Source organism: Hypanus sabinus, chromosome 6, assembly GCF_030144855.1.
Source record: "Hypanus sabinus isolate sHypSab1 chromosome 6, sHypSab1.hap1, whole genome shotgun sequence".
In the NCBI taxonomy this organism is placed as follows: Eukaryota; Metazoa; Chordata; class Chondrichthyes; order Myliobatiformes; family Dasyatidae; genus Hypanus; species Hypanus sabinus.
This window is the reverse complement of record NC_082711.1, coordinates 161,632,194-161,650,455: the sequence shown is the minus strand read 5'-3', so window position 1 is coordinate 161,650,455 and position 18,262 is coordinate 161,632,194. Positions and strand designations below refer to the sequence as shown.

Genomic DNA, 18,262 nt, shown 5'->3' with positions numbered 1-18,262 from the left:
TATTCCACACTGTATCACTGAATAAATAAATATCTAAATAAATACTGCATTCTGTGCTCCCCACGTGGACTCTTCTACATCCCTAAGATCACATAGTCCCTCCCACCCAATCTGGTTCCAACATCTATTCACTTCCCCCTAAATAGTTCCTATTCTCGCCTCTTCTATCTATCAGGGTCCACCTCTTCAACCTTTCCAACCTTGAACAGAGAACACCAGAGATTCACTACCCTCAGAGATGAAATTTGAGTGCACTTCAGTTTTAATTGACCAGTCCCAACCTTGTAACTCTGCCTGCTTGTTGGTGACTCTCCAAGTTAAAGGCTGAGATGTGGATCATTAAAGATCAGCTGCTGAGGTAGAGTATTTTGATAGCATGTAGCTCCAATCATCACAGCAGTCTCAGGATTGACTTTACTTTGACTTTCGTCATGATCACTCAGTGAAGAAGCTAATGCTGAATAAATCACTACAGCTTTAATCTGAAATCAAATGCCCACTTGCCTTTTTGCCGCAACTGCACATTCACTCATTTTTTTCTGTTTGCAAATGGAACATTTGTGAGGGATATTAACATTCATGGGATATAATTTGATTCTTAGGGTGTTGCAAAGGCATTTAGTGTTGCCTATCATCATGTTCAAGTTCGGGATAGTGTCCTCAAAGCTGTGAACTCTGGTATGATGTGGCTTTTTAACATCACACCAAGCATCGAGACTGGTATCACATATCTAACTGAACCTACAACTGTGAAGGTATTTCATCTCTTTACTTACATAGTTCTTATGGGTGCCTTAACAGAACATCTCTGTTCTTTTTGTTAGTATTATTCTTTAGTTTAATTTACATGATCAGTTGAAACTCATTATGGTTGCCTTATGGCATCCACTATAAACAACTTCACCTTAGAGGGACAGACTCAGTCAGTTCCATCACGGGCACAAACCTCCCCACCCTTGAGGACATCTTCAAATGGTGGTGTCCATCATTAGAGACCCTCAGAATCTGGAATATACCCATTTTGCATTACTACCATCAGGAAGGGGATACAGGAGCTTGAAGACACATTCTCAATATTTTATGAATAGCTTCTTCCCCTCTGCAAAGAGATTTCTGAACAGTCCATGAACCCTACCTTGCTATTCCTCTTTCATACTGATTGTTTTTCAGAACATAAAACGTCGAAAGCTATGGCACATTATAGACAACTTCAGTCCTCAATGTTGTGCCAGCCATGTAAACTACACTAGAAACTGCCTAGAGTTTCCCTACCACATTTTTTGCAACATAAAATGATTTTTTATGTCTTGCACTGTACTGCTGCCACAAAACACCAAATTTCATGACATACGTCAGCAATGATAAGCCTGATTTTGATTTTGAAAACTTTTTTAATGCCATTGTGATTATTTTCAGTTGCTTTGCTCTGTTAACCTACTTAAACCAACATTTATACCTGAATTAGGAACTAGCTATTTAATTTTTGTTGAAATTCTAGTTAATAAATTAGAACTTTTTGAAATATTAAATACTTAAGACGGTATGTTGCTTTAGTGAATACTTAACCTAAATTTCAACTTGTGATTCCTCCTTGGAATCTTACCTTTTTAATAATTTTCACAACTTCCCCTGCCACTTTCAATCCATTATGCTCACAAATCCCCACATCTCTCTTTTATTAGTAACAATAAAAAAAATAGAAGCAGGAGTAGGCCATTTGGCCCCCTGTGCCTTTTCCTTAACTGCATAAAGCCCATATCCCTTAGTACACTTTGTATTTAAAAATATTTTGAACTCTGTCTTTAAAATATTCAGTGGCTGAGGCAAAGGATTCCAAAGATTCACTATCCACATCTCTGTCCTAAGTGCTGGACACATCAGAGAATCATAGAAATATGCCACAGAGAAACATCTCTGTACACCCCACCTCGTTCAATCTGACAATGGTGGTCATCAGTGCTAATCCTAATTGTGTGCATTAGGTCCACATTCCTTATGCGCTATCCATGTACCTGTCCAAACAACTTATAATATTATAATTGTGTCTGCCTCCAGTGTCTCTCCAACGGCTTGTTCTCAATATTCACAACCTACCGTGTGAAAACCATACACCCTATGACCTCCTTTAAATTTTTCCCCTCTCACCTGAAACCTTTTCCCTCTAGTTCTGGACTCACTTACCCGGGTAAACAAAAAGATTCTGAAATTCTAACCTATCCATGTCCCTCCGTGGTTCTGTTAAGCCATTGGCATTTAGGGCAGCAGTGAAGGTCCTCCTTCGCTGGTGGTGTTCAGGGCTTCCTTCATCTTGCCAGCAGTTTCCTCTAGGTTTTCACTTCTGTCAGCCCTTACGTAAGTTCAAGGTGGAGACTCAGGAATACTGTCAGACTCAAACGTAGAAGGATTTTTCATTGCTGCTTCCGTAACAATTTTGTTTTACCAGTCAGGCTTGTTAGCTGAACTGCCAAACCTGGAGGACCGGTGAACTGCTCTTAGTCTGATCTCTGTCCTTTCACCTGTTTGGCATGGGTGAACATACTAAGAGCTAAAGCATAAAAGCCTTGACTCCTGCCAACATAGCTCTCCAGGTCATTGAGGCATGCAAGCCTCCAAACCACAACAAAGTTGTGGTCCTCTTGGAGGCATGTCCCTTTAATCGTTAATCTGACCATTCCTTTATTTCCTGTTGTTATCGTGCATCTCCATGCTTACCAGTTCTGCTGACATTCTGTCATCATTGCTCAATGTTAAAGGAATGTTTCATTTGGATGGAAACAATGTCTGTTTCAGTTATTTGACCTAATTCAGACCCTCCCAAGGCAATAAAATAAGATAGGAAATAAATGCTGGGTTTCCAAGACAAGATCCTTTAGAGCAAGTTTTAGAATCTGCAACAGAAATTTACTGCCAAGCAAATTAGACTCTTGTGATTTCAGAAAAAGACCATATATGTTTTGTGCTCAGTGTAAGCTGCAGTGTATTGGTCATTGAATGTAATGAAACAAGGGCAAAATTGTCATTACTATTGTATTTCAATTACAATCCAAAGGAGTATGTTTTATGCAAGACAATGACCTCTGAGAATGACCCTATCGAACCATGGTCAGATGTGCATGTACCTTCAATGATTCTGATGAGAAAGGACAACTATTTCAGGTCAGCCATTATTATGGAGCTCCATTCACATTTGAGTCATTTGCCATCACTGCTATGCACTTATGCTGAAGAGTGTAATTTTTTCTTAATTAAGAATAAGGTTTTATTTTTGGTGTGTGTCATTATGTGTGCATAATAAAGAACTTTAGTTCCCAGTGGGCAATGCACCTGTAACTGGTTGCCCCTGCACAGGTTTGAGCAGTTCAGTAATAATTTTTTTCTAGTGTAAACCCACACCAGGTTTGTCTTATTAAGAACAAACATAACATGATGTCAGAAGATGACGTGAGGTCTAAACATGGAGAGTAAATGAATACAGAGTGCGACTGAGAAAGGGACAACTTGAGTATGAAAGGTGCTGGCAGCAAGTGAAGGAGAGAAGCTGGCCAGCGAGGAGAGAGAGCATGTTGCTCCCAAAGTTTAGCAGTCACCTAGTTCACCAAGACAGCTTCAGGTGAGAGGCTGAGAGTCCAGGTCATGGATAAGCTAAGTCTTTCTGCACCTATGCAGTTTGCCAGTAATCAAATGGATAACTGGAAATGCTTCAAACAGTGATTCAATATATACTTAGCTGCTGGTGGAGCAGGAGGGGCCGATGAAAAGTTGAAGCATCTGTTTTTCTACATGTAATTGGTGAAGGTGCTTTGGACATCTATAACAGTTTTCAAATTGATGAGACAGCTTTTATGTTGGACACCCTGATGACAAAATTTGAGGAGTATACTGTCCCAAGTAAAAATATCACATTTGAGAGATGTAAGATCTTTTCCCCATGACCAGAAGCAAGTCATTAGCTTTGACTAATACTTAGATGAGCTTCACACCTGGAGTGAGACTTGTGAGTTTGGAGATCTGAGAAGCTCACTAGTTAGAGACAGAATAGCTGGTGGAATTCCAGATAATGGACTCGGAGAAGGACCGTTGTGTAAAAAAGGTTTGACGCTAGAAAAAGCTGTGAATATGTGTTGGGTAGCAGAGACCACGCGCGTTCAAGCTAAGGAGCTTCACAGGGCAGTGCAGCAGTTCATGTGAAAACGGAGGAGCAGCACACAAGCTGTTTCCCAAAGCAACAGCAAAGCAAAGCAGCAAAAGCAGAAAATGTGGAGGTAGTCACATCCCAAAGACATGTCCTGCTTACAGAAAGCCCTGCAATAATTGTGAGAAGAAGAGCCATTTTGCAAAGTGTTGCAAAGCTGGGGCTACCAAGACAAAGGTTGCTGAGAAAATGAAGGAAGTTTTTGTGGATTTTGTACAGACTGCTGGTGCTGGTAAAACAGATGGGTCATTCCAGTGACTGTGAATAAGACAGGAATTTCATTCAAGCTTGACACTGGAGCCAGGTGATCTTCAACTGCAAAGGGCAGCACCTAAAGTCACAGCTACTGATTGTAGAAAAGAGCATACAGCCAATATTAGGTCTAATTGCATGTGACAAGATCAACCTGCTAAAAAGAGTTTTCATTATGGATTCACAGTCCAAAGATGACCAGGCAACACTCTTAGAAGAGTGCAAAGATGTCTTTGAGGGGCTCGGATGCTTATCTGGTGTTCACAAAATACATATAAAACAAGACAGTGAATCCTGTTGTCCATACATGCAGGAAAGTTCCTTTTGCACTTAGAGACAAACTTAAACAGGAACCAGCATGCATGGAACGAATGAATGTCACACAGAAAATTTAAGAAGCAACAGATTGGCTGAGCTCACTACTAACTGTGTAAAAACAAAAATGGAACATCGTGGATATGTATAGATCCAAGAGGTCTTAATAAAATCATCCAAAGAGAAAATTTTAAATTGCCAATGCAGGAGGAAATCATGTCCTGGTTTGCAGGTGCCAAGTTGCTTAGCAAGCTTGACATGTCATCTGGGTCTTTGCAGATGAAGCTGGATGAGGCAAGTTCGAGGCAGTGTACTTTCAACACATCACATGGAAGATATTGCTTTGTTTGGTTACCATAAGGGATTCTGTCCACACTAGAAGTCTACCATAAACCATCCACATAATCTTTGAGGCTATACTTGGTGTTGAGACCATGATGGACAACCTCATCACCTGGGGCTCCACCAAGGATGAACCTGTTACATGACTTAGACAAGTGCTTGATGTCACATGAAATGTCAATTGAAATTAAATAAAGAGAAATATGAGTTTGGTGTCAAGATACTGATCTTCGCAGATGTCACATCCTGAAGAGGGAGTGAAGCCTGACACAAGAAAGATGTCAGCCATTGAAAACATGCCGCAGAACAAAGAGGTGAGATGTTTCTTGGGGATGGTGATTTATCTGGCCAAGTTCATCCCTCAACTGTCACCTGTGAAGGCACTACTTAGGTCACACCTTGAGCAACAAAATGAGTGGAATTGGTCTCATGAGCGAGAAGAGTGTTTCCAGGTTCTGAAAAGAGTCATAATTGAAGAGCCCGTACTGTAGTTTTATGATCCAGGAAAGTGTACTAGGATCTCAGCTGATGTGTCCCAGCATGACCTTGAATCAGTACTACTGCAGCAGCATGATGACGTATGGCATCCTGTGGCCTATGAATCAAGGGCTTCAAGTGAATCAAGTGGGGAAGTCAACTGTGCACAGAGTGAGAAAGAGCTTCTCACCAGCATATATGCATGTGAAAGATTCCATCAGTACATCAGTGGATACACTTTTAAAGTGGAGACAGACCATAGACCACCGGTCTCAATTGTGTCCAAACCTGAATAACTGTCCAACGAAGATACAGCACGTGTTGATAAGGCTGCAGAAACATAATGTGAAGGTGATCTACACAGTGGGAAATAACGTTTCCTGCTGATGTGCTGACTCAAGCAGCCGATAAGAAAGAAAAGAGCGACCTAGAGGTTAATGCAGAGATACAGGCCTATGTTGACATGATAGTCACCTTCCTTCCAGAGGAGATTAGGAAAGTAGCAGGGTCAGATGAAAGAATGAAAGAACTCAAAGATACAATATGGAAAGGAACACCAGTCCTCATTGAGAAATCAGAAGTGGAAAGGGTGTCAACATCTCTGAGGATCTATCCTGCGTGTAACATATTGATGCAATTATACAGAAGGCAAGGCAGAAGCTTTATTTCATTAGGAATTTGAGGAGAATTGGTATGTGACCAAAGACACTCACAGATGTCTACAAATGTACCGGGGAGAACATTCAAACTGGTTGCATCACCCTCAGGTGTGGAGGGTCCTTTGCACAGGATTGGAAAAAGCTGCAGAAAGTACAAAACTTAGCCAACTCTATCATGGGCACCAGCCACCCCAGCATCCAGGACACCTTTAAAAGGCAATGCCTCAAAAAGGCAACATCCACCATGAAAGACCCCCATCACCCAGGGCATGCCCTAGACTACCATCAAGGAGGAGGTACAGGAGCCTGAAAGCACACAGGAACAGTTTCTTCTCTTCTGCTATCATATTTCTGAATGGACAATGAACCTATGAACATTATCTCACTATTTTTTCCTCTAATTTTGCTCTACTTATTTAATTTAGTTTTCATTATTTTGTCATTTATAGTTTTTGTTATTATGATTGCAATGTACTGCTGCTTCAGAATGACAACTTTCATGATATATTCCAGTGATATTAAACCTGACTCTCATTCTGACGCTGACAGTCTGCCCCAGTACAATCCTGATTTGATTCGATGCAAGTGATTCATTTCATGCTATGCTTTGATATACATGTGATAATTAATGCTAATCTCTAAGAGAAAGATATTTACCTTTTTTCTTTAACTGGCACATTAATTTTTGAGATTTCTGGACAATTAATTTCCAGTAATGGTGTTAAGATTCAAGCAAATGGTATTGAGTGCCCACTGAGAATGAATTCCCTTTTCTACAATTACAAGTAAGTAAGGTTAAGCATCGAATAGGCTTTCTTGCATTGAATTCATGCTAACAGTTTCATTAGAGATTAAAAAAAAGCTATTATATAGGGCACCGTTGAGACCTTTGCTGGTATTATGTGCATAACTACCTAAAGAAGCCTATTCTTCTGATAGATGGAGAAGGATGGAGGTTCACCTGAATGATTCCTAGAATGAAAGGCAGAATGATATTCTGCTGTTCTGGATTGGATGTTGTGCAATTAACCAGAATTAATTAGAGAGCTTAAGGTAAAGGGGAAAGTAATTATAATATGATTGAATCCCCCTGAAATTTGAGAAGGAGAACTTAAAGTTGCATATAGCAATATTACAGTAAAGGGAATTACAGAGGCATGAGAGAGGAGTTGGCCAGAATTGATTGGAAAAGAACACTCACTGGCAGGGTTGACGGCAGAACAGCGATCTCTAGAACTTCTGAAGAAACTTGGAAGGCACAGGATATATATACATATATCCCAAAGAGGAGAAGGTACTCTAAAGGCAACATGACACAACTGTGGCTAACAAGAGAAGTCAAAGCCAACATAAAAACCAAAGAGAGGGCATATAATAGAGCAAAAATTAGTGGGAAGTTAGAGGATTGGGAAGCTTCCAAACTCCAACAGAAGGTAACTAAAAAAGTAATTAAGAAGATAAAGATGGAATATGAAATTAAGCTAGCCAATAGTATTAAAGAGGATACCAAATGTTTTTCAGATACATGAAGTGTAAAAGAGAGGTGAGAGTAGATATTGGACTACTGAAGAACAATGCTCGAGTTATAGCAATGAGAGACAAGGAAGTGGCAGATGAACTGAATAAGTATTTTGTATCAATCTTCACTGTGGAAGACACTAGCAGTGTGGTGGAAGTTCCAGGTGTCAGGGGGCATGATGTGTGTGAAATTACCATCAGTAGGGACACAACCAATGCACTTCAATCTGTTTCGATGTACATGTAACAAATATCTTTAATCTTTAATCTTTGTTGGAGCAACATAAGATGACGATGAAATTCTCAGAGCAGTCATATTTGAGGATGCAGTTCCACTGTCCCTCCTGATTGATAGATTGAAAGGCTTTAATGAGGTCAATGAAGGCTATATGTTGCCACTGATGCTGTCCCTTGCATTTTCCTTGTTGTCATCTCATGAAGATCATGTCCATTGTGACTCCTCTTTGCAACTCAGAAGCAACTCATCTAACAGTGGGAGGAGGTGGTTCAGGAGGATAGTTCCAGTGAGTTTTCCTGTAGTAGATAGAAGGGAGATGTTCTGTTGGGGCCATAGTTAAGCTCGTAGCCTTTCTTGTAGAAGGTCATTATTGCAGCATTCTTGAAGTCCCCTAGAAAATCGTGAACTTCCCAGACAGAGAAGGCTATGGATTTGTAACTGAAGTTCACAGCCAAGTAGTAGGATTTCAGTGCAGATACTAGATACTCTGCAGCACAGCTAACACAATGCTTTAGAGCGCCAGCAATTACCAATCAGGTTTCAATTACCACCGCTGCCTGTAAGGAGTTTGTACGTTCTCCCTGTGACTTGGTCAATTTTCTCCAGGTGCTCCAGTTCCCTCCCGCATTCCAAAGATGTATGGTTGGGGTTAGTGAGTTATGGTCATGCTACATTAGCCCCGGAAGCGAGGAGACATTTGTGGGCTTCACAGCAGAATCCTCACTGATTTGATTTGATGCCAAGGATGCATTTAACTGTTTATTTTGATGTTTTGATTCTCATGTGACAAAAAAAACTAATCTTTAAATATCACTGAGGTGAATGGGGCATTATATTTTTAAGAGCTCCCTCAGCATTTTATGTTTGTTACTCAAGATTTCCAGCATCTACAGATTTTTCTTCTCCCAACACAGGGGCATTTCCCCAGGCCAATGTGACAATACCCTAATTCCCTGACAGAGATTAGTTGAGAAACTATAATTCAATAGAGAAAAAAATCCATGTTGCCTCATTGTTTGTTGTCTATCTATAGTACAAGTTTAATTGATATTCAATATTCTTTGCAATCAGAAATTACCTCTTCAGATGTGCTGATACCTCACTAGTGGTCATACCCAAAATATCTGAAAGAAGTCGCATTTGTTTTCCACTGAGAGACATCGAAGGAAGAACTCTGGCGATACTTGACATTGACATAGGGGTGAAACAGGAGCTCCTGGCCCACGAATACAGGAGCATGCTGAAGATGCTACATATCCTTGACCAAGCCTGTGCTCTAATTGTAAAAGAAGCTACTGAGTTATCAGGAACTTTGCCAGAAGGTAACATGATTTCCTTCTATTTCTATTAGTTGAACAGGAATGATAAGAGAGATGCACTCAGTGAATATCTGTTACCTCCTGCACCTAATAAAATGGCTATTAAGTGTATATTCATAGCTTTCTGCTGCTGTAGTCCATGCACTTCATGGTTTGACATGTTCAGAGATGCTCTTCTGAACACCAATGTTGGAATTAATGGTTACTTGAGTTACTGTCACCTTCCCGTCGGCTTAAACCAGTCTGGCTATTCTCCACTGACCTCCCTCATTAACAAGGCATTTTCACCCACAGAACTGCCATCGCTGGATGATCTTTGTTTCTCACACCACTCTCTAGAGACTGTCGTGTGTGAAAATCCCAGGAGATCAGTAGTTTCTGAGATACTCAAGCCGTTCTTTTCTGGCACCAACAATCATTCTGCACTCAAAGTCACTTAGATCACATTTCTTTCCCCTTCTGATGTTTGGTCTGAACAATAACTGAACCTCTTGACCATGCCTGAATACTTCTATGCATCGAATTGCTGCCTCATGATTGGCTGATGTGGCATTATGAACAGATGTGCCCGATAAAGTGGTAGGAGTTTGTTCCAGCCATGACTAATTCTCAAAGCACTTCCTCACAGTAGATTTGAGTGCTAACAGGCAATGGCCATTAAGGCAGCTCAGCGTGTTCTTCTTTGGCACCAGTATGATTGATGTCCTTTTGAAGCCAATGTGAACCTCTGACTGCAGCAGAAAGAGATTTAAAAAGTCCTTGATCACTCCAGCCAGTTAGTTAGCACAGGTTTTCAGTACCCTGCTAGATAACTGAAATCGGGGCCTGATGTCTTCTGAGGGTTCACTGTCTAAATCCTGCTGATATTGGCCTCCAAGATAGAGATCACAGATCAGCAGGTGTTGTAGGGATTCTTAACTATGAGGTTAGAAAGTAAACCCAGTATTTTCTACTCAGCTTCCTCTTAACCAGTTAAAACAAGCCTTTTTACTACTACCTTTAAAATATGTCAGAGAATGGGGACCAGTGCATCAGTAGTTTAATCTGGTACTGGGAAGAGGGACCTCTTGCACATTTTCAAGTTAATTAAAGTGACTGATTTTTCCTGAGCAACACTCACAAAATTGTGGAGGTACTCAGCCAGTCAGGCAGCATCTATGGAAGGGAGTAAGGAGTCGATATTTCGGGTCGAGACCCTTCATTGTCCTCCTTAGATGCTGCCTGACTTGGTGAGTTCCTCCAGCATTTTGTGTGTGTTGCTCAAAATTTCCAGCATCTGCAGAATCTCTTATGTTTCTCATTTTTCCTTTCCCCAACCCAGGGGCATTACCCCAGGCCCAAATGACAACACTGTACCTTGTTGGCAGCTGAAATCAACATAATTCAGTGGGGATAATTAATGCAATTTGAAATATTTCTTTATTTGCTATAATAAATATAAATACAAATATAAGTGCAAAATAAATATAAATACAAATGAAGAATTCTCCTTACTTAAAGTAAGTTGTACATGTCGGGATTAACTTGTTTTTTGTTACAGTAACCTAATCATCCCACCAAACTATCATTTAGTTTACAGAGAAATTAAGTCTGTGCCATCTTGCCAAATCCAATATATGGTTGAATATACATGTGGAATCTCTTCATTCTCATGCACGATAATATATTGTACTGTGAAAAGGTCTTAGGCACATATATATAGCTAGGGTGCCTAAGGATTTTGCACAGTACTGTATCTGTCAACATGGAGGGGAGAGCGAGTTGTAAATCTGGCAGGAACAAAGGATGTTGGGAATAGCGAGGATGGAGCACCGTGGGAGGGTTTGGGACAGATAGCAGAGAAGGAGTTCCAGGGGTAGGAAGGGTGGTGTGGGTGCAGACACTTCCTTCCCTGAGACACCAGGCAAGATCATTTGATTCCCAACAATTGCTTTATTGATCAATGCAGAATGTCCCTCTGGTGCTTCCTGCTCCAGAGGATGAGAGGAGACATGATAGAGGTATACAAGATAATAAGAGGAATAGACAGAGTGGACAGCCAGCGCCTTTTCCCCAGGGCACCACTGCTCAGTATAAGAGGACGTGGCTTTAAGTTAAGGGGAGGGAAGTTCAAGGAAGGTTTTAGAGGAAGGTTTTTTTACTCAGAGAGTGGTTGGTGCATGGAATGCACTGCCTGAGTCAGTGGTGGAGGCAGATACACTAGTGAAGTTTAAGGGACTACTAGACAGGTATATGGAGGAATTTAAGGGGGCGATTATATGGGAGGCAGGGTTTGATGGTCAGCACAACATTGTGGGCTGAAGGGCCTGTAATGTGCTGTACTATTCTATGTTCTATGTTTTCCCAACCAGAATTTCCCTCTCCCTGTACCCATTCCACTCTCAGTCCACAATAGAGACCCATATCAGAATCAAGTTTATCATCATTCACATAAATCGTTTTTTTTTTGTGGTAGCAGTACCGTGCAATAAATAAAATTACTATGATGCAAGTGTTATAAGCTGTCTTCAATAGTTGACAATTAAATGGTTAAATATTGACACAGGATTAAGGCAAATGTAAATATCTGCCTCCTTTCATTTAAATTTTGTTTCCATTGGTTCTCTCCAGATTCTGATCATGAATACAAAAGCTCTCAGAAATTACTGTTTCATCAATTACTGCTTCAAGATATGAGTGAAAATCTCAGTCGTCTGAATGAGCAGGAACTTGAAAAGCTCAAGAGCTCTGGTGATCCTCCACCAATGGTGCATGAGATTTTTAAAATTGTGATCCATCTTGTGAAACCAAATAACAATGTGGAAGTCCTCACCTGGAGTGAGTTCAAAGAGGTACGAGACTAAATATACCAATTTAACTCCAAAACCAAATAATACGTACAATGAAAGGGTAAAGCTTAGCTCCCTCTGCCGAAGGAAGTTTAAATTTTCTCATATCAGCCTATATCTTTTTTTTTGTGGCAGCAGTACCGTGCAATAAATAAAATTACTACAGTGCAAGCTACGTCTTCAATAGTTGACAATTAAATGGTTAAATATTGACACAGGATTAAGGCAAATGTAAATATATGTCTCCTTTCATTTAAATTTTGTTTCCATTGGTTATTCTATTCAGTGATTTATTCTAAATTAAGGTTTTCCAAATATTCTTTTTATCCAGTGACAATGGTGATATTTCCATAATGCGTTTAAAACATCTCTCTACATACATGTTTAAAAATCACAATTTAATCATAGCCACTTGCAAAGAGACACTGTTTTAGTTGAGGATGGAAGATAAAGTCGATGAAGCCCTTAAACTGGACGTGCAGCAACACAAAAAGTGCTGGAGGAACTCAACAGGTCAGACTACATCTGCAGAAAGAAATGGACAGTTGATTTTTTTGACAGACACCCTTCATCTGGACTTAGACTGAATATACTGTACGTACAATCAATTCAGTGAGTTTACACAAGCACCTTGAGACACTTTCCTAGGCTAAAACTGCTAAATAAAACAAATTGTTCTTTTACAAGGTGCCATGGTAGTATAACGGCTAGTGTGACATTATTACAGCTCAGGACAGTCTGGAATCCGTCAACTTCATGGGTTTCCTCCGGGTGCTCTGGTTTCCTCCCACAATCCAAAGGTGTACCATTTTGTAGGTTAATTTGTCCTTGTAGATTGTCCTGCAATTAAGCTTGTGTTAAATCGGTCAGAATCTGTTGTAGGTGGTTTTCTGAAAGAGCTGCAACACTGTTGTTATCTGCGTATTGGAACTCAATGAGGGAACTGTGGATGTCTTGTTTTTGGACTTGAGATGGGCAAGATTGAAAAGTCTGCCATCTGTTCTGTAGACAGATTCCTGGGGGTAGGTCATCCTTGATAATGTGGATGATTGATGTAATGAAGATGGTGAACAAAGTTGGGCAATCATGCATCCCTGTTTTATTCCTGATCTAACTTGAAAAAGCTCACAGTTACCATTGCTGACCATGACTTTGGTAAGCATGCCATCATGGAGGAGTCTCAGGATTTGAATGTACTTTTCAGGGCATCCATAGGTGGATAGGACATCCCATAGGAGCTCCCTCGATACTGAGTCAAAGGCTTTGGTGAGGTCGATGAATGCCATGTACAAAGGTTGAAGTTGTTCACGACATTTTTCTTGTAGTTGTCGCATTGTGAAGATCATGTCGATTGCTTCACATAACGGCTAAAACCGGCTTGTGTCTCCGGAAGGATCTTCTCGACTAAAGGTTTGAGCCGGTTGTTCATGATGTGGGTGAGGATCTTTCCTGCTGTTGCTAACAGGAAATTCCACGATAGTTTCCACATTCGGATCGATCGCCTTTCCTTTTGTAGATGGTAACAATTGCTGAGTCTCTAAAGTCTGCTAGTATGTCTTCATTTATCCAGATCTTGATGAGAAGTTGATGCAGTTGATAATGAAGCGGGTTACCTCCAATTTTGTAGACATCAGCTGGTATTCCATCAAGTCCAGCGGCCTTGTTTTGATGGTTTTGATGGCTTCCTTGACTTCTTCAAGTGTTGGTATTTTGCTTAAGGAATCGTCAATGGGTTGTTTTGGAACGTTGTTAATCACGTTCCTGTCAAATGAGATGGTTTGATTTAGAAGATTTTCAAAGTGCTCCCTCCATCTAGAATTGATGTCAGCATTGCTCTTCAGAATGTTTGAACCATCTTTGCTTTTGAGAGGAGCTTGACCGTGAGTGGATTGGGCCAAAAATAGCTTTAGTTGTGTTGAAAAAGCCTCGAGTGTCATTGGCTTCTGCTAATTGTTGGATTTCCTGAGCATTCTTCCTCCACCATTGGTTTTTCAGGTTTCGGGTGCTCTTCTGGTCTGCAGCTTTGCATTCCTGATAGCGTTTCCTTTTGGCAGCCGATTGTTGGTCATTTTGTAAGGGGATGAAAGCTTTTCTCTTTTCGCCGATGAGTTGTTGGAGTAGTTTGTCATTATCATCGAACCAATCCTGATGTTTTTTCGTCTTGAACCCAATTGTTTCTTTGCAGGAGGTGATGATAGCGTTCTTCAATTGATTCCAGTGTTCTACAGATGGTGGGATTTGTTGAGGCAGTTGTTCTTGAAGATTTTGTTGGAACTTCTGTACATGGTTGATGTCTTGAAACATGTCAACATTAAATTTCTTAATAGAGTTCTGATGTCAACATTGCCTTCAACCGTGCATACATGAAACTTGGACTTTCCATCAATTCCAAGAAGACTCAAATCATCTACCAACCGTCACCAACTGAGACAAATCGGATTGAACCATCAATTCAACTGTTGATCACTTTCCATATCTTGGCAGTCACCTCTCCTCCAATGTCAACCTTATTGATGAGATCCAACATCGTCTTAAATGCGCTGGAACAGCTTTTGGATGTCTCCAAACAAGAGTCTTTCATGATCGTAACATCCGAACAGAGACCAAAATGTTAGTGTACAAAGTAGTGGTAATCCCAATGTTCCTGTACGCATCAGAAACCTGGACAACATACCAACAACATCTGAAGGCACTGAAAAGTTCCATCAATGCTGTCTTCGAAACATCTTAAAATTCAGCTGGGAAGATAGAAGAACCAACGTCAGCATGCTAAATGAAGCAAAAACAACAAGCATTGAAGCCTACGTCATCAATAACCAACTAAGGTGGAGTGGTCATGTTGTTCAGATGAAAGACGAACGTCTGCCAAAACAAATCTTCTACTCCCAGCTTAAAGAAGGCAATGTAAAAGAGGTGGACAACAGAAGAGATTCAAAGAGATTCTTAAAAGCCAACATGAAGAAGTGTAACTTCGACATCAACAATTGGGAAACCAATGCCAAGGAGAGGAAACTCTGGCAAATCATCATCCGAGAAGGAACAGGAACTTTCGAAGCCACCAGATGTGCAGCATTAGAAGAAAAGAGAAGAAAATGGAAAGAGAGGCAGCAACAACCAAAGCCCGATCTGCCGTCTGGAACTGCCTGTCCTGAATGCGGAAGAACTTTCAAAGCCAAGGTTGGACTCATAAGCCACTTGAGAACCCATAAATAGATCAACAGAACGGAGACCATCATCCTCAACCTCGAGGGATAGCCACGACGTTAAATCGGTGGGTTGCTGGGTGGTGCAGCTTATTGGGCTGGATAGGCCTGTTCCGTGCTGTATCTTGAAATAACTATTTAACTAGCTAAATAAACAAATCACATGCTTTAGTTTCCAGGCAAAGAATTCTCTAACTGGGAAGAATAGAACTGAATGTATCTAATGCATTTCTTTAAAGCCCCTGGACATTAGAGTTTACTGATCAGCCATCAGGTTTACTCACTGCAACTCACTGTTTGAACTAATAATCACGGCAGGAAAGAGCAAATGTGTTTGTTTATTTATCATGTTTGTATGTATTTATTATCTATTGAGATAGAAAGATCTGTGGAAAAGACCCTTCCAACTCTTTGAACAACCTGCCCGGGACAATTTACAAGTGACCAACTGTGGGAGGAACTGGAGTGCCCGCACGCAGTCATAGGGGGAACGTTCAACTTCCTTACAGGCAGCAGCAGGAATTGAACCTGGGTCGCCTGTTCCGTAAGGTGTTGGGCTAACCATGCCGCCTGTGTTGTAACACCCACCTTGATCCGACCGATAAGGGGCTCTAACCAGACAGTAAAATGGCTGGGTCTTAATGTCCCTCGGAAATGACTGAGTAAATCTTTAAAGAAAACAACTGTTCAAGAAATGTCAATTATTTTCAGTGATGTTCACATCCTGGGAATAATTTTTTTTTAAAAACAACAGTACATTTGCAGCATATCAATATTCTGCTTATTTGATACAGTTGTCTGTAAAATAACCAGGGACTTGACATCTATGTTCCAAATTTATAGAGAATAGAATGAAATTGTATAGTGTAGAAACAGACCATTCAGCCCAACTCGTCCAAGACTAGTATTTGGACCCTTCCATCTTCATCCCAAATCCCAGCACTTGATCCTAATCCTAAATGCATATTGAGGTTCTCACCTTAAATGGTTTCATTGGCCCAGTTTCAGCCCTTTCTCTCAGGAACTGTATACTTACTGTCTTCTGGGTGAAGGAAGTCTCCCTCAGACCAACTGCATTAAATCGGTGATGTCTGTAGACCTTAGCATGAACTTCAGTATTGGATTGGGAAAGCTTAAGTCATCTGATAACCTCCTCCTAGTTACCGGTGTAGGATTCAGAGAGCAAGTACAGTTATGGCCATCAGTCAGATAAATGGAAAACTGCTTAAGATGATGGTCATGTTGTCGGTGGGCCTAGGGAGGGGTTGTAGGGGAAGGAGCAAATGCATGTTACTGCACCATCTGTATGAGTGAATAAGATTGGGGAAACTGCAACCCAATTACAAATCACAACCTTTTTCTTATTCTTAAACACAGAATCTGCTCCCAGGATCAGATCGGAACTGGTTAGTATTCTTAAGGACTCTAACTGCTGAGCATCCTGCCTCAGATTGTGTAGTTGTAACCCAGGGCTTAATTATGGGCCCACATTTGTAGGTCCTGGTGCAATCCGTTGCCTATTTTGTGCCAGTCGTCTTGTCCCTTGCTCACAAGACATCGTCTTGGCAAGTCAACCTTTCTCCCACTACTAGCTTGTGCTAAATGATGAGCTGTCAATTTTTTTTTGGGAGTGACTAGGAAAGGAGTTCAGCGATGAGGTCTTCAAAAGTGGTTGTTCCAAGTATTTCCCTAGCAGTGCAGAACTCCCTGTCCCTGAACCACCCTATTTGCGTCTTGTATCACAAATGAGGATGTGAATTCCTGCACAATGCCGGTATAGAAATGTGTAAAATAACTTTAAAAACCACCCACTACTTCTACAGGGTTCCTCTTGTCTTCAGGGGCTCCCAATGGTTTTAAAACCATTGACATATACCCAGTATGGTAATGTAGGTAAACGAGACATCTAAACTGAACTGAACAAAGTCCTACCCTTGGAGCAAAATCTAAGAAAATAAATTACTCCAGGTCTCAAGAAGCCATCCTGAAAATAGAAGATGCTGGAAACACTCAGCTGCTCAGTGACACCTGCAACCTACTTAATGTACCACTGATGAAAGATAATTGACCTGAAATATTAACTCACAGTCAGCCTACATGGTGGGACAGGCATGAAGTGAACAGCACACAATGGTTGGTATCACTACTGTGTGAGTGCTCCAGGCGTGTGCAGATAATATACATGTAACAAGTAAGATGGGGAGAGGTAAGTTCTACTGTGCCAACCACAATATTCAAACAAACTTGCACATAAATACACTGAACAAAATTTTCTGTCTCCTTATGTCTGTTACAACTTATTAGAAATTTCACTTAATATGGCTTTGCTTCTCTTGTTACAGGAGATGAATCATGGTTTGATTCAACTAATCTGCTCCTTTAATCCCATTAAAACAGTTGGTAAAATAAAAACCAGCATTCTGGAAGAGTACTTTAAAGGTAAGATATGCCTTGCTTAAACAGAATGTAATGAGTGAAGCTCAGACGATTCATGTGCTCCTTATATATTATTGATCTGCTAATATTTATTGATAGACATTATAGAGGGCTTTGGAGAAACTGTACCTGGAGTTTTCTCTGCAGTTTTGATGTCCTTCCCTGAAAAACCTGTCATGAAGTGACTCTTCATGGGTCTCAGCCCAAAACGTCGACAGTGCTTCTCCCTATAGATGCTGCCTGGCCTGCTGTGTTCCACCAGCATTTTGTGTGTGTTGTATGAAGGGAATGCTGCAAGGATTCATCAGCCTGGTTCCTGAATTTGTTACTAGATAATTGATTTGGTAAACTGGGCCTGCATTTTCTAGATTCAGAAAAGTCATTAAGTTATACAACATGGGAACAGAACCTGCAGCCCAACTCAAGGTGATCTGTAAGAAACTTAACAAAGTTCCTATACAGCTCAGTAAGGTATTGTAGATG

General features: G+C 40.7%; 1 protein-coding gene across 1 annotated transcript in view; it reads left to right on the top strand.

The window, feature by feature from the left end:
- Positions 1 to 18,262, top strand: part of LOC132395208 (EF-hand calcium-binding domain-containing protein 5-like) — a 127,239-nt gene that overhangs the window by 90,541 nt on the left and 18,436 nt on the right. The window contains exons 13-17 of the mRNA XM_059971497.1: positions 603 to 755; positions 3,050 to 3,156; positions 9,065 to 9,315; positions 11,923 to 12,143; positions 17,686 to 17,782. Coding sequence (XP_059827480.1) covers positions 603 to 755; positions 3,050 to 3,156; positions 9,065 to 9,315; positions 11,923 to 12,143; positions 17,686 to 17,782 — 829 coding nt within the window. The remainder of the gene's footprint in view (positions 1 to 602; positions 756 to 3,049; positions 3,157 to 9,064; positions 9,316 to 11,922; positions 12,144 to 17,685; positions 17,783 to 18,262) is intronic.